Raw genomic sequence first — 24,405 nt, 5'->3', positions numbered from 1 at the left:
GAGAGGACATCAAAATGGCCAAGAGGCAAGATGCTTAACTAAAATGCTAAGTGAAACAAGCCAGACATAAAAGGTCACGTATTGTATGATTTCATTTATATGAAATAGTCTAAAATGGGCATATCTGTAGAGACAGAAAGTAGATTAGTCATTTCCAGGGGATGTGGGGAGGCAGGATATGACTGCTAATAGGTATAAAGCTTCTTTTTGGGGTGATGAAAATAGTTTGGACTTAGGTAGTGGTGATGGTTGTACAACTCTGTATTATACTAAAAACCACATTTATACTTTAAAATGGTGGATTCTGTGGTATGTGAATTATATCATTATTGATATAATATTTTATTGTTAAAAAAACTTTTGTACCCGTTATATACACACAAACATTTGCAGAAGAAAAAGTAACCTAATGTTTTAAATTTAGGACTGAAAGTCAAAAATGTTTGGGGGACTTTGACCCAAATGACTCAGCCCTGCTCTCTTGTGAAAAACTAAGCCAATTTAAGTGACTTGGTACCAAAAGGTACTTTATAGAGATCACCCAGTACCTCTTCCAACCCCTTATTTCATGGAAGAGGACACTGAGGTTGAGAAGGAGCAGGTGACTTGGCCGGGACCACAGGGTCGCACTGCTTGTCCAATAGGCCCCATGGAACTGTCCTTTCCCACCTCTCCCCGACCTCCCCCTCCCCCCCCGCCCCCTAAGTGATTAGCTGAGCCTCTTGTCATCTGTGCTGAAAGTTGTAACTAAGGGCTGTTATTCATGACCCATGACATGCGGAGATGCATTGAGGATGCGCCAGATGAGGACGCTGCGGGGTGGAGAAAGGTGCCTCTTTACGTGTCTGAACAAGGTCCGCTCTTCTTTTGGGGATGAGAATGGTTAGCATTTGTGTATCCCAGGATGGCTGTAAGGCAACAAACAAGAAAAGGAGGCAGTTAACTGGTTTTTTGGCCACGGTTGCAGGGTCATTGAGGACATTGAACGTTAAGACACTCTTACTAATCAGAACAGAGGAATGTTGGCCGAATGGGAGTGATGACCTGCCCAGGGTTCTTTACCCTTTTTCTTCAGTGGAGTTTTAAATCCTCAACTGACGAGCACAGCTCTCCCCAAAACCCAGAACACTTGCCTTTCCAGATCAATGCAGTCCCCTAAAAGCATGTTTTGAAATGACTAAGAAGACACTGTGACAGTCACCTTATTGCTACTTTGTAATAAGTTTAAAAAATACTACAATCAAACCTTACAGTGTTGTACCCCATGGTAACCTAAAATCAGATAAAACACGGCCAGCAGTTGGCTTCCGAATGCCTAGAAGTCTGGCCAGAGGGCTGTGCACGTCTGTTCCATCATCTGATTAATTTCACATAACATGACTCTGAGTTTTCTGTGATTGAATTTTTTTTTTTTTTGGACCCCATCTGTAGCTTTATCAAAGTTGTACTGTGTTTGAGTAGCTCTGCAGAAATAGCAATCACCCCTTTCTTTAGCACAAAGCTCTGGCCTCTTTCAAGCTGCATTAACATTTAAACATAGTTTTTAGAACAGTTAAAATTACAAAGCACTTTGTTCTTTTTTTTTTACTTAATATTATTTGGTGTGTATTTTTGCATAAAGCTGCATTATTTTTCATGTTGATCCTTTTTTTTTTTTTTTTTTTGTGGTACGCGGGCCTCTCACTGTTGTGGCCTCTCCCATTGCGGAGCACAGGCGCTGGACGCTCAGGCTCAGCGGCCATGGCTCACGGGCCCAGCCGCTCCGCGGCATGTGGGATCTTCCCGGACCGGGGCACGAACCCGTGTCCCCTGCATCGGCAGACAGACTCTCCACTGCGCCACCAGGGAAGCCCCATGTTGATCCTTTTTAATGGTTATGTAATCAATGAATTGAGCTCTTACAATATAGTAAATCAGACCCCTAAAAGGACACATTTAGCTGGATTCCAGGATTTTTGTCCGTTGCTGAAACCAACAACAACAAAACTCCTGTAATCAACATCCCTGTACCTACAGTGAGTGTTCTTATGAATTATTTTTCAAAGCCTATTCCATGCACTACCTGCATCAGAATCCCTGGGGATGGGAAAGGGGAGGCGGGTCTAAAATGTATTGGTAGATTCTCAGGCCTGGTCACACACCCACCAATTTGGACTCTGGGAGGATGGAATCTGAAAATCCACATTAGTAAATCTCCTAAGGGACTTTCACACTGACTAGAATTTGAGACTAACTCAAAAGGTAAACTTCTTAGAAGTGGCTGCTAGGTAGTTCATTATAATGACCGCTGATGGAGTGCTTACTAGGTACTAGCAGGCACTGGATACAGCGTTTAATCCTCAAACAATACTGTTACTTTTTCTACTTTAGCAGGTTTAACAGGAGTCTCAGGCCAAGTAACGTTGCCGAGTTTAGCTGGCCAGTATCTCACGGGACTAGTATCTGCGCCCTTGTTCTTTAATCAGTCCACGCGTTTCTATCATAAACAGCAGTCCACCTGTGAACCTTCACTTTCTACCTAGTTTAGTCGCGTGGGAGAGAAATTAGAAAAACCTTAGATTCTGGCCTCAGACCTTCCTGTCTGGAGCTAGACGCTGAGCTCAGAACAGACTCTGTGAGAAACACTCCACGGAATAAGAAAAGTGGAGGTAGCAGGGTTTCTTCTCATTTCCCGGGGTTCACATGCTGTTAGGAATCTCACCTGCACTCGGTCGGTCAGAAGCCAGCAGGTCAGGTGCAGAGGTGGAGAGGGTGGCTGGCACGGGCATTTGTGCGCTAAGCGATGTGGAAGTGGACACCCCAGAGGTCCGTGGTGTTATAGTCTGGGCCCTCACGGCCTTGTAATTTAATTTCTCTCTAGCCACAGGCTGGTAGCCACGAAGAGGGGGGCCCAGACCCACTCAGAAAATCTGGATTGAAAAGGGAAAACAAAGGTTAGCTCTGGAGGGGCCGAGGGTAGACCTGTATGAGAAACAAGAACAGAGTTGCGGAGAACAAGTGCTTTTGTTCCTGGTCCTGAAGCTTTGACTCCATATGGAAAGAAGTGATGATTAGATGGGCGAGGAGTGCGGGGGTGTTTTGAGGAGAGAAAGCGAAGTCTGGCTGAGAAGTTAAGGATGCAGGGCCACAGCCAGAGGCTTGTGGGGAGCCCTGCCAGGGGGAAGGTACAGGGCGCTCCTGGCTTTTGGTGAAAAGTGTTTTGAAACCATTTAGAACAGCATAGAGTAGGGGTCAGCAAACCTTTTCAGCAAAGAGCCATAGAGTAAATATTTTAAAGCTTTGCCGGCCGCGTGTTCTCTGCTTAGACAGTACGTAAATGAACGGGCGCCCATTTTCCATGCCCATTAGGCCCAAGTCTGCAGAGGAATGACCATTGGCTTTGGAATTAGCTGGACTGGGTTTCAACTGCAATTCTGACCTCCACTAGCTGGGGAGAGGCAGGCTGTGTAGCCTGATGGTTAACAACTTGGGCTCTGGAAGTGGAGGGTTCAAGTCCTACCTCCACCACCCATGAGCTATGTCACCTTAGCTAAGGCCCTTCTCTTCTCTGAACTCCCCTGTCTCAGAGCTGTGGTGAGAATTATATGAGCCAAGCAACTTTACACACACACACACACACACACACACACACACACACACACACACACTCAGCACAGTGGTGCCTGGCATGTGGTAAGTGCACAGTAAATATTAAGTTAGTATTACTGGTCTCTGAGCAGGGGATTCCTCATCTATTACCATCCACTGAAAGGTTTTGCCCAAAATCTTGTAGTGAGTCTTTATTTTCTTCCCAGTTGACAGAGCCGGCAGTCCACCCTGTGAGGACGTTTGCACGAGCCTCCTGTGGTGAGTTTTAGTAGGGATTCTGCGCTGGGATTCCAAGCTCAGTCGACAGTCCCTATAACTAGGCTGTGAGGATTAGAGAACCTTAGCATCCTGATGAGATGGGACCACCGTAACCTGCCCTGATCTGAAAGCAGTCAAACGGTTCAGCCTTCCAGCACCCAACCCTGAACTTGGAAGTGGGACAGAGAGGCCTCATCAGACCCTTGCATCAGAGCCCCGTCCTTCACACTCATAAATTCTTAGGAAGCTCATTTATCTGCTTTCCCACCCCAAGGATATGTTGAGCTGTAACAAGAAGGGAATGGGATGGGGATGGGGAGATGGGAGGTGGGTGTTAGACAAATGAGAATTGTCCCCACGATGGGGACAGACAGCAAACACATACATAAAGAATGTCATTGTTACATAACAGAGATGTGTAGGGGGGAGTATTAAGTCCAGGGGAAAAGTTCATTTCTCTTCATCATTCTTGTGGTTTAGATGGTGAGAGAGTGCGTATCTCATGCTGGAATTGTCCCTTTGAGCCTCTGCTGGAAGAAGGTGGCCATCGTTTTAGGCTCTCATTCCAAACTTCACCTCTGGACCGCTGACTCTTTCTTCTTTTTTTCCTTCTGGGTGAGCTCAGAGGAGGACGTACAGAGACGGGCCTTGCTCTGAAACACCTTCTGCATAAAGGATTCCCTGGGGGCAGAAATGCCTCTGTGCCCCAGGTCCTCATCATTGTCACCGACGGGAGGTCCCAAGGGCATGTGGCCCTGCCAGCCGAGCAGCTGAAGCAAAGGGGCGTCACCTGTGTTTGCTGTGGGGGGTCTGCTTCCCAGGGTAAGAGACTTGGTCACGCGGGGTCAACCCTCTGGGTCAGCCTGGAGACATCACAGCCATGGGAAGAGAGGGGAGCTGGGAAAACCATCCTGATCCTTCCTGGATCCTTTTTTTCCTCACTTTGCTGTACTGTTGCTGGCACAAGGGGACCGCCAAGTTTCTGGAAGCCTGAGAGTCTGTGTCGTCTTTAATTTAGTCTGAACACTTGATTTCAAGTGTCAGAAACTTGACTCCAATTTATCTGGGCAGAAATGGAAATTCATGGACTTGTCCAACTGCACAGGGTGGGTCAGGGTCCCTCGGGGTAAACAGGAGTCAGGAGCCAGATGCAGGAATATGCCTTCCTAGAGGAGAAGGGGGCAAAGTCCCTCAATGCTCTCAACCCTGAAAATGGAGGTGACCTCAGTGGGGCTGTTGTCATTTGTGGGTATCAAGTGAAATGACTCTGGTCGGGGCACTGTGCCTATACATAGAAATTTCTTTATTAATTTTAGTATAGTTGTTCCTTGGTATCTGCAGGGGGTTGGTTCTAGGACCCCTGTGGATACCAAAACCCATGGATGCTTAAGTCCCTTAGCTGGCCACCCATATCCATGGATGTGGAACCCACAGATGTAGAGGACCAACTGTACATTATTTATTCTCTCAATCAATAAATATAGGTTGTCTTCCTCGTGCCAGACGCTATTCTAGGTTCTCAGGATGCACAGACGACAATACAAAGTCCCTGCCCTGATGGAGCTTCTGTTCTAGGAAAGGAACTAGATTAAAAAAAAAAAAAGTGAGTGAATAAATAAGTAACAGTTTAAGGTGGAAATAAAATTCAAAGGAGAAAAATAAAGTAGGGAAGAGGTTACAGAGTGATGGGAGTAGAGAGGACAGCTATTTTAGATAGGGGGTCTGGCAAGGCTCCTTTGAAGAGTTGGTTTTTGAGCAGAAACTTGAGTGAGGAACAAGCTGTCCAAATAACAGGGAAAAGAGCAGGCAAGGCAGGCAGATGGAAAGTGCAAAGGCCCTGCGGCAGTAGCTAGCTCAGTGTGTGATAGAAACAGTGAGACAGCCAGGAGTGGCTGGAGCCCAGCAAGCAAGGGGTGAATTATAAGAAATAAGGTAGAAGAGGTGGGCAGGAGTTAGGTCTAGAGCTTTTGTGGGTTATTGTAGAGACTAAAGTTTGTAATGAGTAGTCTGGGAAGTCTTTGGGGTGAGGGATTTGAGCAGGAAAATTACAGGAATTGGCTTACATTTTTAGAAAATCACACTGACTGCAAGGTAGAGAATAGCCTGGTGAGTGAGGCAGAGGGAGAACAATAATAGGGGCAGTGGGGAATCTAGTTAGGAGGCCTTTGGAGCAGCTACATGCAAGATAATGATGGTTTGCGGTAGGGAAGCAGCTGTGACCCAGCTGTGAGGAGTGGCTGGATTTAGGATGTGTTTGGAAGGCAGAGCGATGGAGTGACTGGTGTATTGGACGTGGGTGTGTGAGAGAAGAATCAAAGATTTGGGCCTGAGCTCCAGTGTGAATGGTGGTGCTATTTACTGAGAAGAGAAAGACTGGGAAAGGAACAAAGGAAATTGAATTCTGTTTCAGACAAGTCACGTTTGAGATGTGTATTAGCCATCTGAGTAGAAAAGCTGAGTGGAGAGTTGGAGATGAGTCTGGAGCATAGGAGAAAGGACAAGCATCGAGATTGAAACTGAGGATGGTATTTAAAGCCTAAATAAGATCACCTGGAGCTGAGTGCCGAGTGGCCCAGCAGGTGCAGAAAGAGGAAGAAGATAGAAGGGGACTGAGGTTGCAGGTACCACGGGGCTGCCCCAATTGTGCTGTGTCCTGGTGACAGTGATGACAGCTACCACCATTGCCAGTAAATTGGTATTAAACACAAGCTGCCTTATGGCTGGCTCTTTCTGTGTCCTCAGATATAAGGAGTATAAACCCCTTGAGAGAGGAGAGTGGGCGTTGCTTCATGGCTCCCTGCGCACCCTCATCCCCACATAGGGCCGAATAGAGTCCCTTGCACGTAGTATTTGCCCAAAGGTTTGTCACTGAGGATAGAATCTCCCATGGGTGGAAATACTGGCCCGTTCTGGGGCTTTCTTCTCCGGCTGCTGGCTGGAGTAGCACTTCTCAGGCCATCTGTGGTGAAGGTCCAGTTTTTTTTTTTTTCTTCCTAATCCATCATGAACTGATACTTTTTTTAAAAAAATACAATAAAAATGAGTTACTAGAAAGATGAAATAAAAACAAAATAGAAACTCAGATATTTATTATTTGACCCAACAGACATAAAATGACTGTCAAGTTGCTGTACGATTAGTTTCTAAATGTTTGGTGTCTATACTTATTCTGAATCAGGGTGAAACAGTTTGGGGCTCTTCACTGGCCCACAGACCATACTTTGAGCATCCCTAGTGCAGGGAAATCGAGAAGCCATTGTTCAGAAGAGGGGGCACGGCTCAGATACGAAGGCCTGAGCCGCAGACACAGGAAGCCTCTGAGAAAGCCTGTTGGACTTCCAGGCCTACCTGACCCCTCCCCACTCCTCGTAAGAGGCCAGCTCACTGTTGGCCAGTGGTTCTCCAAGTGTGTTCCTTGGACCAGCAGTATCAGCATCACCTGGGAGCTTGCTAGAAATGCACACACTCGGGCCCCACTGCACTGAATCCAAAACTCTGGGGCAAGGAGCCTCAATCTGTGGTTTTTCTGGCCCCTCAGTGATTCTGATGCCGCCAGAGTCTGAGAACCACCGCAGTGTGAGATTAAAGACTGTTGCCTGTTCAAACTGTTTCCCCTTTTTAGTGTATATTGAGCCCCTTCTCTGATGGTTCTCAGCTCTGGCTGAGCATCTGAATTACCCAGGGAGCTTTTTAAAAGGTCTGTTTGGGGGCCGGGAGAGCTAAGGGTGCAGCCCGGCAGAGCTGCCCACTCAGTGCTAATGTGAGTCCGGAACTGAGAAGGCCCTCTGTGTGCCAGGTGCTGTCCTAGGTGCTGGGCAAAGTGTCTGGTTGCTGTGGCTTCAGAGGAGAATGGGGAGGTTTAGAGATACATGAAGGTTTTGCCGGATTGCCAAGCTGTGGTCTATTTTGAGGAATTTTTGATAGGCAGGATTCTCAATGTGTCACTGACTGCCTTGTCTTCTTAAAAACAGGTTTCTCAACATCGTTTAACCCTTTCTTCATGCCCTACGGTCATCATCCCCCACATCATTTCTCTTCTGGACACTAACAGTGCCCTCGGGTTGTCGAACTATGCCAGCTCCTGCCTCTACACGGCCTCATGTTGCTGGCCTCTGAGTACTTATTGCCACTATTTATAATTCTTCAGGATTTTTTTTTTTCTGTTACTAGCTGTCCCTGTTTGTTCTTCTCTTGCTGTCACCTAGAACCACTTTCCTTCATTTCCTTTCTAGTTAAAATTTTTTTTTTTTCATTTTTGGCTGCGTTGGGTCTTCGTTGCTGCGTGCGGGCTTTTCTCTAGTTGGGGCGAGCAGGGGCTACTCTTTGTTGCAGTGCACTGGCTTCCCATTGGGTGGCTTCTCTTGTTGCAGAGCACGGGCTCTAGGCGCTCAGGCTTCAGTAGTTGTGGCACTCGGGCTCAGTAGTTGTGGCGCACGGGCTTAGTTGCTCCACGGCATGTGGGATCTTCCCGGACCGGGGCTCAAACTCGTGTCCCCTGCATTGGCAGGCGGATTCTTAACCACTGTGCCCCCAGGGAAGCCCTCTGGTTAAATTTTTCTCATCAGCTATGGGTTACAAAACCAGACGACTAAATCTGTTAGGACCCTGTCTCAAACAAGAGCCGACGGTTTGCGTGTGAGGCTCTCCTCTGAGGAAGTTCGTGGACTGGAGCATGTGCACGTTATGACCCATGGCTGAGCCTCCTCGAGGTCCTTCTGTGCTTCACTTCTAGACCTTACCTGCATCCTAGGTGGATGAGGTTGCAGCTCTGTGGCTCCTGCATCAGTGGGTGGCGGGGCTGTCCACAAGGAGCCCAGCATCTAGGAGACGGGTGAGTGCGGGGCGATGAGCCATTGTAACTTCTCGGTCCGGGGGCTCGGGGCACAGATGGGAGGAGCTGCGCACGCTGGCCAGTGAGCCAAGGGAGCAGCAGGTGCTGATGGCCGAGCAGGTGGAGGATGCCGCCCACGGCCTCTCCAGCACCCTCAGCAGCTCTGCCACCTGCACCATTGCCTCTCCGGGTGAGTAAGTCCTTTCCGTGTGGGAAGAAGTGGCCTCGCCTGTATGCAAGCGGGATGGGGGTGAGGAGGGTTCCCCAAGGCCGGAGGTCAGGACTCGGGAGGTCCCCCTGAGAGGGAGGGAAGAGGAACGGAGCCCAGCAGCCTCGGCCCTAGGGCACTCTGCTCTGTTCTACCACCCTGTGTCAGGCCCTGTGGGGTTCTAGGCTGGGAATTCCAAACTTGTCGCATGGGGTAGAGAGGCTCAGATCCGGAGGGGTCCCCTCTCCTGCTGTCAGCACAGGGAGGCCTCATCTGGGGGTGAGATCCCTGTATTCCCGGTAATCTTTGTCAGGCTCCATCCAGGAGCTGGAGTGAAGTACGTTGTAAAAAAAAAAAAAAAAAGGTACACGTGTGCACAGGATGGACGAGCGGTGTGGGGCGGGGCTTGCTCAGAGGAGATGCTCGGAGACTGGCTGCCCCTCCCCCGTGCACTCTGCCGGGAAAGAGCCAGGGTTGAGGGTGGTGGGCCCACGGGTGGAGGAAGGAGGCGTAACCCTGGCTTCCCCGCCTCGGCTATGCACGGTGGACACAGACTGCAAGGTCCAGCCTCACCCCTGTGAGCGCAAGACGCTAGAGATGGCCAGGCAGCCTGCCGGCCAGGCCCCGTGCTGGAGGGGATCTCGGGGGACCAAGGCCGTGCTGGCTGCGCTCTGTCCCTTTCCCAGGTTTGTCCACAAGGTGTGGGGTCAGAGCCTGCGGGCAGGGCCCGGGCAGGGATGGCCAAGTGCTCATGGGCTGCAGGGAGAACGGCTCTCCGGGGCCTTGGCTGTGGAGTGTGTGCCAGGGATCGGAGGAGACCTGGGAGGGAAGCAGGGACGGAGCTGCAGGGGCACAGCTACTCAGTGTCAGAGGTTTTTTTTTTTTTTTTTGTGGTACGCGGGCCTCTCACTGTTGTGGCCTCTCCCGTTGCGGAGCACAGGCTCCGGACGCGCAGGCGCAGCGGCCATGGCTCACGGGCTTAGTTGCTCCGCGGCATGTGGGATCTTCCCAGACCGGGGCACGAACCCGTGTCCCCTGCATCGGCAGGCGGATTCTCAACCACTGCGCCACCAGGGAAGCCCAGTGTCAGAGTCTTTTAAGACACACCGCCCAGGAGCCCAGGGCCTGGGTCACAGCCATTCTGAAGGCTGGTAGATCAGCCAAAAGCTGGTCTGCCAGGGCAGTGGTCTGGACTTGGGATAGTGGTCCCTCTGATTACCAGTTTCCATATGTATGGGGGCTGAGCAAGGCAAGAGGCTTAAGATGCTTAGATGAATTCCGGTTGTGGAGGCCGTGAAGAATGCTGGATTCTTTAGGACCGGAGCTCAGGCATTCAAGACCACCTGCCGGGGCTTCCCTGGTGGCGCAGTGCTTGAGAATCCGCCTGACAATGCAGGGGACACGGGTTCGTGCCCCGGTCCGGGAGGATCCCACATGCCGCGGAGCGGCTGGGCCCGTGAGCCATGGCCGCTGAGCCTGCGCGTCCGGAGCCTGTGCTCCGCAACGGGAGAGGCCACAATGGTGAGAGGCCCGTGTACCGCAAAAAAAAAAAAAAAAAAAAAAAAAAAAAAAAGAGCACCCGCCGCCCAGCTCTCAGCCACTGCCCCGCAGACGCCCAGATCATCCCCCTTTATCCGGACCACCTTCAGTATGGCACCTGGTCAGCAGCTCCTGATCTCGCCCTCTAGTCCTTTCTGGAGGGCCAGGTTAGTGTTTGAACCAGCCGCACCTTGGCCCCTCGGCCCGGCCTCAGCGATGAGATCAGAGCGGGCGCGCAGCAGTGAGATGGAGCGGCTGAGAAGCTGTGAGGGCCGTGTTGGGTCCATGCAGGGTCCAAACGCCATCTCGGCAGGGAAGGGCGGTGCCCCCCATGTGGATCAGAGGAGGTGGGGCCTCGTGCCATGTCAGAGGCCACTAGAGGCTCTCTTCTGAACCTGCACTTTCGAGTGAAAGGAGGTAGTTCTTCATTCCCTGGTGAACGTGTTTAAGTACTCACTGAGCCAGGCAGGGTCCAGCGAGGAGGCAGGCACAGTCACGGCCCCGAGAAGCTCGTGGTCCAGAGAGAGCCTCCCAAGTGCTGGGATGGGGCCTCTCCTCCCCACACGTCATGGAGGAGGGGTTGCTTGAGCAGTCTCGAAAGATGTGGGAACCGGGTAGCAGTGGACAGAGGCATCCAGAGCCGGGAGCCCTGGGAGAGGCTGGTGGGTAGAGTACACTTCATGGCTATGTGCTCAGACTCGGGGGGCATCACTAGTGAGCTGGGAACCTCCCGCTGTCTGTTTCTACATTCAGCAAGGGGGTGATAACAGGACCTGCCCCCAGAGGATTGCCAGGAGCACGCAGCGAGGTAATTCGTAGAATGCACTGGCGTTGCAGGCGGCGAGGTAATTCGTAGAATGCACTGGCGTTGCAGGCGGCGAGGTAATTCGTAGAATGCACTGGCGTTGCAGGCGGCGAGGTAATTCGTAGAATGCACTGGCGTTGCAGGCGGCGAGGTAATTCGTAGAATGCACTGGCGTTGCAGGCGGCGAGGTAATTCGTAGAATGCACTGGCGTTGCAGGCGGCGAGGTAATTCGTAGAATGCACTGGCATTGCAGGCTCTTAGAATAATGCATATAGTAGGCTTTTCATCAATCCCCTCATTCAAGAAATACTCACCGAGGCTCTCCTAAGTTCCCAGCACTGCCCCAGGTCCTTGGAAACAAACCTGCTCTCATGAGCAAGCGGCAGCAGTGAACAAAGCGAACACCTAAATGAACTATTAGGTGGTGGTAAGTGCAATAGGGGAAAGGATGTGGGGTGGGACAGGGTCGGGTAAGTAGAGGGTAGGGTTGCAGTTTTAATTAGAGTGGGCAGGGACCAGACCTGAGGGAGGTGGGGGACTACCTGAGTACAGGCCCAGGCGAAGCCCTATGGATAGTGTCTGCTCAACAACGCTGGCTCCTGTAGGCCTGGGTAGGGAGGGCAGGGCCCGTGGAGCTTTCTGGGCTAGGACGTGTGGTTTTACGAGGTCACGAGGAGTAGACATGGAAGGGGAGAAGAGTTCTCTTTAATGAGCTGGCAGCTTGGCACAGTTTTGATTTCAGCAACCCCTTGAGTTCGTAGTTGACTTGGCTTTTATCCCAAGCGGATGTTTTGCCTCAGGAAAGCCCCCGCCCTAGAGGTGAGCCCAATTAGCCTGCCCCCCAGGTGAGCAGCCCCGGGTGGGATCTCACCGGGAGAAGTGCTCTTTGGCAAGTTTTAGAGAACTTTGTCGCGAAGGCCCCAGGAGAATCTCCTTAGATGAGGCCATCCGTGGAGCTGCCGCCAGCCAAGAGGAGGGCTTTCTGCCCGAGGGACGGGGACCCACTCCTCTGTGGTCGGCCCATCGCCCCACAGACTCAGGAGAGCCATGGGGCGAGGCCCAGAGGGAAGGATGCATGGGCTTTGGAGTGGGAGGTGGAGTTCGGATCCCAGCTCTGCTGTGTTCTGGTAACCGTGTGACTTTGGGCAACTTAATTCAGCCCTGAACCCATTTCTCCATCTGGAAGAGGAGACTGCTGTCTCTTCAAGTAGCCGAGGACTTGAAGTAACGATGGGGATGGCTGGGGCATGGAAGCCAGCACAGGAATGGTGGCCCTTGTGTTGTCCCAGAAGGCTGTCACTCAGACCGACCTCAGAGGTCAGTGAGACCAGCCAGTGGTTTGCAAATCCTCCTGAGCTACAGAGCGTCGTAGGGACACTTGTTATGCAGACCAGAGAAAGCACATTTGGGGTGGGGGGCGTGGGTCTGGGGCACTGGGGGAGCCCTGGACAGTCCCCTTCCCTCTCCACTGAGGCTCTGAGGAACACAGTTGAAAACGACAGAGTTGCTATATAGAAGAGGAAACGGAAGACCAGAGAAAGAAGGTAACTTGCCTGGGGTTACGTAACCAGAATCCAGTCGCCTAATCCCAGTATTTGCCACCCGCCACTCATTGTGCTGGCCCCAGAAAGTAACTCGTAATAGAAAGCTGTTGCCGTAGTTCAGAGTATTGAACACAGAAATCTCTATAATTTCTGACATGATAGCCAGCTTCCATTATCTTTTTTTAAAAAATTGAGTAGTTTGAAACATTTCCTACTCTATGTGCAGACAAAAGTTGGGTAGAATCAGAAAAAAAAAAAGAACCAAGTCTTTCTTGACTTGCTTCTGCATTGGCATCTTGTGTCAGCTTTTAGTATTTTGAATGCCCTCTCCTGTTAAAACTTTGATCTCTACCATTTGTTTCCTTGGGTTGTAGCTGGAAGAGAGTGTTCTTAACCCACCCTGCCACTTGCTACAGGACCACCCACCCAGGTACAGTCTGCCTCTTGGATTCTCCTCTTCTTTCTGGCCCTGGGACTAGGCTGGCTCCCAAAGGGGCATTTATGCTCCTGGGGCAGCAGGTGGGGTTGGACTGAGCTCCAGGGCACGGGGACAGGCATTTCAGAGGCAGAGAAACATGCTCATGCCATACTCATGCCTCCTTGGTCAGTGGTATATTTTCACTGAGAAAGGGAGTGAAGGCTTTGGAATTACTTCCTTAACCAGGGCCCCTTGCATTGACAAGAGGCAGAGCAGGGCGTGCACTGAGCCCCAGTTGTGCAGACAGAAAGCCTCACGTCTAGCACCAAACTCAGGGCAAGGTACCTGAGCCTCACTTTCCTCCTCTGTAAAATGGGGGTAATGTTTGCCCCACGTCTGGACTCCCCATTTCCCTGCTCTGGATGATAGGGGCTACCATACAAGGGATCCTAGGGAAGATTCAGTAGGTGATGTCCACCAAAGTGCTTCATCAGCTACAAAGGCCCAAGCAAACAGGAGGACTTTTCAATACCATTAAGATCATGCAGCCTGGCTTCCCAACGGGCCCTCACTCTCCTCACCCCCCTCACCCCGGGGTCTAGTGCATCTCACTGACCCAGGAGCACAGAAATCACACTGAAGTATCTTGGCATCGGTGTTTGTGTAGATATGCTACTCCTGATGACGTCGGGAGTCCGTCCCTCGAAAGCAGAGCCAGGGGCTTTGTGTGCAGGCGGGATGGTGCTTCCTGCCTGGGGTTAGGTGATTCTTCGGGCATCTTATTTTAAAGTTCCAACTTGGCTGGTCTCTGACACATGGGAGGAACTGAAAGTGGGGTTATTTCTGCTCAGAAATGAAAGCTCAGGGACTTATGGTTTGGGAACCAGAGTGACCTGTGTTTGAGTCCCAGCTCTGCCACTTTCCAAGTAGCTGACTTTCAGCACGTGACTTTTGTTCGTCAAGTTTCAGCTTCCTCATCTGTGACGTGGCAGTTCACAGTACCTGCTTCATCCAGTTGTATCAGTGAAGTGAGATCATACATGTGTAGAGCTTAGCACAATACCTGGCCCATAATAGCTGCACAGTTAAAGGCCACTGTTGGTGCTGTTAATGAGCCCTCAGTTGTTTGCATGAAACTCCAACTGACAGAACTGCTGGCCTAGGAGTCCAGAGTTACCCTCGGTAATTCCTACCTTCCAGAAGTGCTTACCTTAATTACAATCATGTGACCACCGAGTAGTAGATTAACAATTTTAAGGTATTGGGGGTTTGGACTCCTACATATAAATTTGGAGGTGGCGGGGGGGGGGGAGAAATTCAGTCCATAACACGTGTTCCCAGTATCAGGGGTTTGGACTCCTACATATAAATTTGGAGGTGGCGGGGGGGAGAAATTCAGTCCATAACACGTGTTCCCAGTATCAGAGCCAGGAGCCAGATCCCATTGGCAGGTCCCCAAGTGAGCCTGTAATTCACACGGGGCCTTACTGAGCCCACCATTGAGTGTCTGTTACCACCTACACCCTAACCCCACCTTACGTACCTCATGTACTTTCCTTTTCCTCTTTGCTACAGGTGTTGAGACTAATTTCCTATTGCATCTGGGGAAAGGAAGGGGCTGGGCCCTGGTGGGGCAGGGTAGCCGAACCCCTTCACATCTCTGGGCTGATGTGCCAGGCTGTTAACAGGCATCTCTCTGACAGGCTCCTGTGACTCGCAGCCCTGCCAGAATGGAGGCACGTGTGTTCCAGAAGGACTGGACAGGTACCACTGCCTCTGCCCACCAGCCTTTGGAGGGGAGGCTGACTGCGGTACGTGTGCACAGGACTTCCCAGACTCTGACTGTTGGGGAGCAGTGAGCCGGGGCTCCTGCCTCTCACCTGCCATCATTCTAGCTACTAGGTAGGAACTGGCCCTGGAGTTAGGGCCACCTAGCTTTTCAAGTACACCACTGATCTGATGTGTCAAATGATACACTGAGGGTTCCATGAAGAAGTAACTCAGGTGGTGGAGCTCTGGGTGTAGGACATGGCTCCTGGCTTCTTAGCTTTAGAATGCCTGCTGTTTGATCTGTGAGCATCGCGGAGCCCAGCTGCAGGCTGGAGCTGGCCGAACTGGGTCCTGGTTCTGGGCTGAGTCTCTTCTCCCCTCTTCCAAGAAGAGGAGGAGTGAGAAGCTTCAACCCCTTTTGGTTTTAAAACGGTGAAATGAAGATATTATAACTGGCTTTACCGTAGGGGGCTACGGTTATGGGAGTTTGAAATAAGATTCTTAGCACAATGCTTGACACATAGGACGGGACTTGTTAAATAGTCACTTTTTAAAAACTGTAGTGCTGGGCCAGTTGGAGACTTATATGGGAAAAATATATATATGTTGCCTCCCTACCTCACAAGCTACACAAAAAATCAAGTCCAGATGGAGCACAGATTGAAATGTAAAAGGCAAAGTTGTGAAGCTTCTGGAAGAAAACATAGGAGCGTATATCTTCCTGATCTTGGGGTAGACAGAGATTTCTCCAACAGGACACGAGAAGCACTAACCATAACGGGAAAAAGCTATAGATTCCATTTTTCTTTTGAAAGGGTCGTGAGATGGAGACACTTGGTGGGAGCCAGGGAGCTCTGTGTCCGGCCGTGTCTAACCCTGTGACCTGCACTGGTCACTAGGCCCTGAAGCCTCTGTGTCAGTGTCCCATCTCCCTCCTGGGAGGGAGGCGGCTCTGGCCCCACGTGGCGGTTGGGGGTCCCGGGTGGGACTGTGGTCTGCGTGCTGGCCGCTGTGATCCTGGCAGCCCCGAAGCTGAGCCTGGAGTGCAGAGCCGACGTCGTCTTCCTGCTGGCCCGCTCGCCGGCTGCCACCCCGGAGGGCTTCCTGCGGGCCAAGGCCTCCGTGAAGCGGTTCGTGCCGGCGGCGCTGGGCGAGGGCTCCCAGGCCCGCATGGGCGTGGCCCGCTACAGCGCGGAGCTGGGCATGGCCATGCCCGTGGGCGCGTATCAGGATGTGCGAACCTGGTCAGGAGCTTCGACGACCTGCCCTTCGGTGGCGGTGGCGGCGCCACCCTGACAGGCCAGACCCTGCGGCAGGCGGCAGAGCGCGGCTTCGGGAGTGCCGCCGGAACGGGCCTGGACCGGCCCCGCAGGGCCGTGGTCCTGATGACCGAGGCGCGCTCTCAGGACCAGGTGGCCGGTCCGGTGCGTTTCGCCAGGGCCCGGGAGCTGCTCCTGCTGGGCATGGGCAGCGAGGCCGTGCGGGCGGAGCTGGAGGAGGTCACGGGCAGCCTGGAGCGCGTCATCCTGGAGCGCGTCATGATCTACGGTGGCCCGCAGGACCTGTGCGGTCAAATCCCGAAGCTGCGGGGAAAGCTGTGCAACCAGCAGCGCCCAGGTAAGGACCAGTCCTGCACCGGCGCCAGCTGCGGGCCAGCCTCGCCCGACCCGGGGGCCGGCCGGCCAGTGGCAGGCCCTTTCTCCCTTTGGTAGCGACTTAACCAGGGCCTGTACTGGGGGCCACAAGCACAGCCCGACTCTTCTGTATGCTAGCCTTGTGATGAGTAACTTCTCAGTTTACTGGTCAGTAAAATTGGACTAATAATAGTACCTCCAGAGGGGCTTTTGTGAGGACTAAGTAAGGCAAACAACATACACACTAGTACACAGTAAGCTCGGAGTGTACGCTCAGAATTGTAGGTATTGCTATTTATCAGTAATTGTTATTTACTATTGTTGTTAAGAAGGAGTTCTGAATCTTCAGTCTTTAGCTGAAATGTCGCTCCTCAGAGGAGCCCTGACCCCATCCTTACCCACCCATGTCGCCCCTGCTGGTCCCTCTCACAGCACCCTGCTCCTTTCCTCCATGGCTGCTCACGTAGTTTGTAATTCTTTGTTAGTTTCATGTTTGTCAGCCGATCAAGGACCGGCATTGGCAGTTTTGTCCACGTGGTATAATTAGTGCCTTGTATACAGTGCATGGCACGTGGAGGGCACTCCGTAATGGCATAGATGAGGCCCCGGAGCTCAATGGCTTACGCACAGTAGACGTTTATTCCTCTCACATAACAGTTCAGAGGTGAGCGGCCAGGGCCAGCAGGGTGGCTCGGCTATCTTGTGGTTCCACCTCTGACTCCAGGGTCACTGTTTCTCAGACAGCAGGAAGAGGGCAGAGGGGAAGTGGAAGGCAAGCGGCTTCCTTTTGAGGACATAACTTGGAAATTGCACAATTACTTGCAATCACAACCCATTATATAGAACTTGTCATGGGGCCACACCCGGCTGCCAGGGAGGCTAGGAATGTGGGCTAGCTGAGTAGTCACGTGTCCTGCTACCATCCTAGGAGAGGGCGGAGGACGGATACTGCAGTGGGCAGACAGCAGACCGGGGCTCTGCTCACCCCAGAGCAGTCCTCACTTTGCTGCCCCCTGAGGTCCACTCTGCTTGTTCTGCAGGCTGCTAGGCCCAGTCGCTGGACCTGGTCTTCATGTTGGACGCCTCGGCCTCTGTGCGGCCCGAGGACTTCGCCCAGATACAGAGCTTCGTGAGAAGCTGTGCCCTCCGGTTTGACGTGAACCCTGACGTGACACAGATTGGCCTGGTGGTGTATGGCGGCCAGGTCCAGACAGCCTTTGGACTGGACCCCTGGTGCTGCAGTGCTGCAGGCCAGGAGCCAGGCCCCCTACCTGGGTGGGGTGGGCTCAGCAGGCACGGCCTTGCTGCACATCTATGACAAGGTGATGACGGTCCGGAGGGGCGCCCGGCCTGGTGTCCCCAAGGCTGCGGTGGTGGTCATAGGTGGGAGGGGACAGAGGACGTGGCCGTCCCTGCCCAGAAGCTGAGGGACAACGGCGTCTCTGTCTTGGTGATGGGCATGGGGCCCGTCCTGAGGGAGGCACTGCAGAGGCTCACAGGTCCCCAGGACTCCCTGATCCACGTGGCAGCCTACGCAGACTTGAGGCACCACCAGGAGAGCTCATCAAGTGGATATGCAGAGGTGAGTGGGGGGCGATCCACACCCTCGGGGCCGCCTCCAAGGGAGGACCTCAGCCCGAGCCTTCATGTACATCATTACAGGGACAGCAACTCCTCCCAACTGCCGGGCACTTTCCACATGCCGGGCTTTATGCTAAGTGCCACACTCACACGAATGTCACTCACCTGACATTTAAGGTGCAAATAATTTAACACAGGCACCTCTTCCCAAACTTGAGAATGTATGCACCCCACTTAAAAAGAAGATGTCACTAGAATACCCATAGGACCCCGGGCTGGCACTGACCTTGGTAGGAGCAGACACAGCCAGGACAGCCTGACTCTAAGCCTTCCTTTTGCCAGTGACATCTTTTCCACTTTTTAAAAAGTATGTGGCCATAATAATAACAATAAGCACTGCTGTGTGCACAGCCCGTCCAAGAGAGGGAGTCTCTGTACACGTGTAGGAAAGCTGGGTGGAAGTCGGGTCTTTGACCGGCCATGCAGTATGGGGCCCAACTAACCTGTGGCTCAAAGGCCCATGGAGCCACTAAGATGTGTAAGACTGCTCCGGTGGCCTCGCCTCTGTACTGGGCTTCCTTAGAGCGGGGTCTTTGGGGCCAGCCCAGGCTGGGTCTGCTGGCACGTGCTCCCTTGCAGAAGCCAAGCGGCCAGTTAACCTCTGCACACCCAGCCCATGCATGAGCGAGGGCACCTGTATCCTGCACAACGGGAGCTACCGCTGCAAGTGCCGGGATGGCCAGGAGGGCCCGCACTGCGAGAGCCGTGAGTGGGGCGCCTGCGTGCACTTGGGAGCTGGGGTGCTGTTCTGAGTCCTCCTGAGCCCCAGGGCCACAGCCAAAGGAGGCTCTAGGGCATCAGTGGAAGGAATGAATCATTTGTTCGTTCATGCAGGAAACATTCAGTGGGTGCCTCCTACATCCCAGGTGCCATTCTAGGTGCGGGAAACAGAGCAGGAAGCAGGACAGAGAGAATCTCTGCACTCGTGGAGCTTCCATTCTAGTGAGGGAGACAGCAAATAAGTACAGCACGTAGTGTGTTAGGTGGTGCTGAGCACACCCTGATGGATGAAAATTGACTGGACGGGAGAAGCAAGTGGACGCAGAGTAACTGGGAGGCAGGCAGAGGATGTGGGCACGGGTACAGGTGGGTGGGTAGATGTGGCGGTGGAAGTCGGTGGGAGTTCCAGGCGTTTGTTTGCTCAGCTGAGAGTGAGGGATGGGGACACATGGAGGTTGAGGAGGGAAGAGAACTAGTAACTGTCTAGGAGAGAAGGGGACCAGAGTAAGGACGTAGAGAATGATTGTTGGGTAGCACTCTGGCCCACCTGTGGCCGCTGTTCATGAATTTAAAGTTAGAACAGCAGCGGCAGCCAGAGGATGATTCCCATTGGAGCCCTGGGTTTTCAGGCACTGGTAGAGGTGGGCTTCCTGATACCAGGCGTGATGTGAGGGGCACCTCTTCCTTGGCTTACGGAGTAAGAGCAAGGCATGATGGGGCCCGAGAGGCCGCTAGTTGGTTGAGAAGAGGACTCAGACACTCCTCGTGTCCTCAAAGTTCACTTCTTTCCCAGGGCCCTTGAGAGGAGACGCCCCCAAGGCACGTGGCCCCAGCCGAGAGCCTGCAGGGCAGCAGCTGCCTCCCTCCCAGCTGCTACCAAGGGGGCCTGCCCTCAGCGGAGCATCCTGTCTTGTGGGGTCCTTTGCGTGTCTGCCTTCAGCCCTGTCCAGAACCCTCCTGACCCAGGGAAGGAGAGGGCCCAGCTGCAGACGATGCTGCCTAGGGACACGGTAGCAGCTGATTTCCCCCCAACGACGATGTTGAAAATTCTTCAGGTGTAAGTACTTACTTTGCTGACCTAGTTGAGCGCTGCTGAGCTGGTGTCATCTGCCACCTTTCCCCTGAGGAGGAACAGAGGAACCTGGAGACTTTTGATGGCCTGTTTGAAGCTCACTTTTCCCACAACAGACGCTAAGTTAGAAAGTCGTTGGGACAGTGATACCCAACAAAAGGCAGTGATGATCGGACCCCTGACGTGATGGCATTTCAAGATAGACAAAGGGTGGACCTTTAAACACATCTTTCTCCTAAGATGTCCCAGATGGATTCATTCTTAGTTTGAAAAGGGGCTTGAGTGGCATTTGTGACTTGTTTTGGTGACTGGATCCGCGTGTGGGAGTTGGAAAAGCCCCACGCTGCAAGGTGACTGATTAACCAGCTGTTTGCCCTTGGGGGAGGGGCTGAGTGTGCAAATGGCCCTGGTCTCGAGGGGCCATGTGAGCTGGGCCCGGGCACTGGGCAGCATTCCCTTCCCTTTGAGGGGCTTCTCAGCCTTTACTTAGGAGGGTTAACTGCGGGGTGTTTCTTGAGTGCTTGTCTTACTCTGCCCTTTGGAGGCAAAAAGGAGTAGAATTCTTAAACTCAATCAATATAGAACAAAGAAACTTGGAGTTTTGTTTTTTTAGGCGTAGATCTTATGCTGCTTGGTTTTAGGTGTTTTTTTTAGACCTGGTTTTGAAAGGAATATTTCAAGAAGTAATGTCGGTTATTTATTTAACAGGAGTTTTTGTACCTAAATGGCAAAGAGGCTTAGTTGGAATATTTTCTGGTGACCGGGTATTTCCTTACCCCACAGTATTTAGGAATCAATTCTCCCCCTGGGTGGTCATGTTGGGAGTTGGGTTTTTGGTAGAAGCCTTTGTAGATCTCTGATTTAGATCCAAATGCTTTATCACAGTTTTTATTTTTAAGGTAAATACCTTAATGTGATGTTTTACAGGCAAACATTCAAGGCTACCTTGGTTTAAGTATTGCTTAGCTTTAAGAACTTTAGGATTTCTGGTGCAAGAAAAGTACTTGAAAGGTCATCACCATGGTTCTGTTAGACGTTTAAAAGTCCTGTGTGCCGAGCTCTGTGCATGACAGTCATTTGCGTTCAAGGGACATTTTCATTCCTATTATTGCTTTTGCCTTGGCAGAAGGTGACATCAGAGCAGGGTCACATGTCCACCTGGCAGGTGCTGACAGGTGATGTCTGACTTTACATGAACCCCTTGTCTTTATATTAACAGTAGTTTAATCGTTTCGTAGTGTAGGCTTTTTGTCTGGTTCAGGGCTGACATTTTGATGTCCCATTTATTTATTTATTTATTTATTTGTAGTTTTTTTTTTTTTTAACATCTTTATTGGAGTATAACTGTTTTACAATAGTGTGTTAGTTTCTCCTTTACAACAAAGTGAATCAGTTATACATATACATATGTTCCCATAACTCTTCCCTCTTGTGTCACCCTCCCTCCCACCCTCCCTATCCCACCCCTCTAGGTGGTCACACAGCACAGAGGTGAACTCCCTGTGCTATGCGGCAGCTTCCCACTAGCTATCTATTTTACATTTGGTAGTGTATATATGTCCCTGCCACTCTCTCACATTGTCACAGCTTACCCTTCCCCCTCCCCATATCCTCAAGTCCATGCTCTAGTAGGTCTGTGTTTTATTCCCATCCTACCACTAATCTCTTCATGACATTTTTTTTTTTTTAGATTCCATATATATGTGTTAGCATACGGTATTTGTTTTTATCCTTCTGACTTACTTCACTCTGTATGACAGACTCCAGGTCTATCCACCTCATTATAAATAACTCAGTTTCATTTCTTTTTATGGCCGAGTAATATTCCATTGTATATATGTGCCACATCTTCTTTATCCATTCATCTGTTGATGAACACTTAGGTTGCTTCCATGTCCTGGCTATCGTAAATAGAGCTGCAATAAACATTTTGGTACATGACGCTTTTTGAATTATGGTTTTCTCAGGGTATATGCCCAGTAGTGGGATTGCTGGGTCATATGGTAGTTCTATTTGTAGTTTTTTAAGGAACCTCCATACTGTTCTCCAGAGTGGCTGTATCATTTTACATTCCCACCAACAGTGCAAGAGTGTTCCCTTTTCTCCACACCCTCTCCAGCATTTATTGTTTCTAGAGTTTTTGATGATGGCCAATCTGGCCGGTGTGAGATGATATCTCATTGTAGTTTTGATTTGCATTTCTCTAATGATTAATGAGGTTGAGCATTCTTTCATGTGTTTGTTGGCTATCTGTATATCTTCTTTGGAGAAATGTCTATTTAGTTCTTCTGCCCATTTTTGAATTGGGTTGTTTGTTTTTTTGTTATTGAGCTGCATGAGTTGCTTATAAATTTTGGATATTAATCCTTTGTCAGTTGCTTCATTTGCAAATATTTTCTCCCATTCTGAGGGTTGTCTTTTGGTCTTGTTTATGGTTTCCTTTGCTGTGCAAAAGCTTTTAAGTTTCATTAGATCCCATTTGTTTATTTTTGTTTTTATTTCCATTTCTCTAGGAGATGGGTCAAAAAGGATCTTGCTGTGATTGATGTCATAGAGTGTTCTGCGTATGTTTTCCTCTAAGAGTTTGATAGTGTCTGGCCTTACATTTAGGTCTTTAACCCATTTTGAGTTTATTTTTGTGTATGGTGTTAGGGAGTGTTCTAATTTCATACTTCTACAGGTAGCTGTCCAGTTTTCCCAGCACCACTTATTGAAGAGGCTGTCTTTTCTCCACTGTGTTTCCTTCCCTCCTTTATCAAAGATAAGGTGACCATATGTGTGTGGGTTTATCTCTGGGCTTTCTATCCTGTTCCATTGATCTATATTTCTGTTTTTGTGCCAGTACCATACTGTCTTGATTACTGTGGCCTTGTAGTATAGTCTGAAGTCAGGGAGCCTGATTCCTCCAGCTCCATTTTTCGTTCTCAAGATTGCTTTGGCTATTCGGGGTCTTTTGTGTTTCCATACAAATTGTGAAATTCTTTGTTCTAGTTCTGTAAAAAATGCCAGTGGTAATTTGATAGGGATTGCATTGAATCTGTAGATTGCTTTGGGTAATAGAGTCATTTTCACTATGTTGATTCTTCCAACCCAAGAACATGGTCTATTTCTCCACCTATTTGTATCATCTTTAATTTCTTTCATCAGTGTCTTATAGTTTTCTGCATGCAAGTCTTTTGTCTCCTTAGGTAGGTTTATTCCTAGATATTTTATTCTTTTTGTTGCAATGGTAAATGGGAGTGTTTTCTTAATTTCATTCTCAGATTTTTTCATCATTAGTGTATAAGAATGCCAGAGATTTCTGTGCATTAACTTTGTATCCTGCTACTTTACCAAATTCATTGATTAGTTCTAGTAGTTTTCTGGTAGCATCCTTAGGATTCTCTATGTATAGTATCATGTCATCTGCAAACAGTGACAGCTTTACTTCTTCTTTTCCTATTTGGATTCCTTTTATTTCTTTATTTTCTCTAATTGCTGTGGCTAGAACTTCCAAAACTAGGTTGAATAAGAGTGGTGAGAGTGGGCAACCTTGTCTTGTTCCTGATCTTAGTGGAAATGGTTTCAGTTTTTCACCATTGAGAACAATGCTGGCTGTGGGTTTGTCATATATTGCCTTTATTATATTGAGGAAAGTTCCCTCTATGCCTACTTTCTGCAGGGTTTTTATCATAAATGGGTATTGAATTTTGTCAAAAGCTTTCTCTGCATCTATTGAGATGATCATATGGTTTTTCTCCTTCAGTTTGTTGATATGGTGTATCACGTTGATTGATTTGCATATATTGAAGAATCCTTGCATTCCTGGAATAAACCCCACTTGATCATGGTGTATGATCCTTTTAATGTGCTGTTGGATTCTGTTTGCTAGTATTTTGTTGAGGATTTTTGCATCTATGTTCATCAGTGATATTGGCCTATAGTTTTCTTTCTTTGTGACGTCTTTGTCTGGTTTTGGTATCAGGGTGATGGTGGCCTCATAGAATGAGTTTGGGAGTGTTCCTCCCTCTGCTATCTTTTGGAAGAGTTTGAGAAGGATAGGTGTTAGCTCTTCTCTAAATGTTTGATAGAATTCGCCTGTGAAGCCATCTGGTCCTGGGCTTTTGTTTGTTGGAAGATTTTGAATCACAGTTTCAATTTCAGTGCTTGTGATTGGTCTGTTCATATTTTCTATTTCTTCCTGGTTCAGTCTTGGCAGGTTGTGCATTTCTAAGAATTTGTCCATTTCTTCCAGGTTGTCCTTTTTATTGGCATAGAGTTGCTTGTAATAATCTCTAATAATCTCTTGTATTTCTTCAGAGTCAGTTGTTACATCTCCTTTTTCATTTCTAATTCTATTGATTTGAGTCTTCTCCCTTTTTTTCTTGATGAGTCTG

The 24,405-nt window shown here is 50.1% G+C and overlaps 1 protein-coding gene across 1 annotated transcript in view; it reads left to right on the top strand.

The window, feature by feature from the left end:
* VWA2 (von Willebrand factor A domain containing 2) overlaps positions 1-18,989 on the top strand; it is a 48,444-nt gene extending 29,455 nt beyond the window's left edge. Inside the window, 13 exon segments of the mRNA XM_059054366.2 lie at positions 4,472-4,654; positions 5,350-5,361; positions 8,734-8,867; positions 9,439-9,571; positions 13,149-13,204; positions 14,896-15,003; positions 15,987-16,196; positions 16,199-16,579; positions 17,637-17,823; positions 17,825-17,988; positions 17,991-18,152; positions 18,155-18,178; positions 18,817-18,989. Coding sequence (XP_058910349.1) covers positions 4,472-4,654; positions 5,350-5,361; positions 8,734-8,867; positions 9,439-9,571; positions 13,149-13,204; positions 14,896-15,003; positions 15,987-16,196; positions 16,199-16,579; positions 17,637-17,823; positions 17,825-17,988; positions 17,991-18,152; positions 18,155-18,178; positions 18,817-18,989 — 1,927 coding nt within the window.
* The last annotated feature ends 5,416 nt before the right edge of the window (positions 18,990-24,405 follow it).

The sequence above is a fragment of the Kogia breviceps genome, chromosome 2 (genome assembly GCF_026419965.1).
Source record: "Kogia breviceps isolate mKogBre1 chromosome 2, mKogBre1 haplotype 1, whole genome shotgun sequence".
NCBI lineage: Eukaryota > Metazoa > Chordata > Mammalia > Artiodactyla > Physeteridae > Kogia > Kogia breviceps.
Note: the sequence above shows the minus strand (reverse complement) of the source record. Positions and strands in the feature narration are given on the sequence as shown.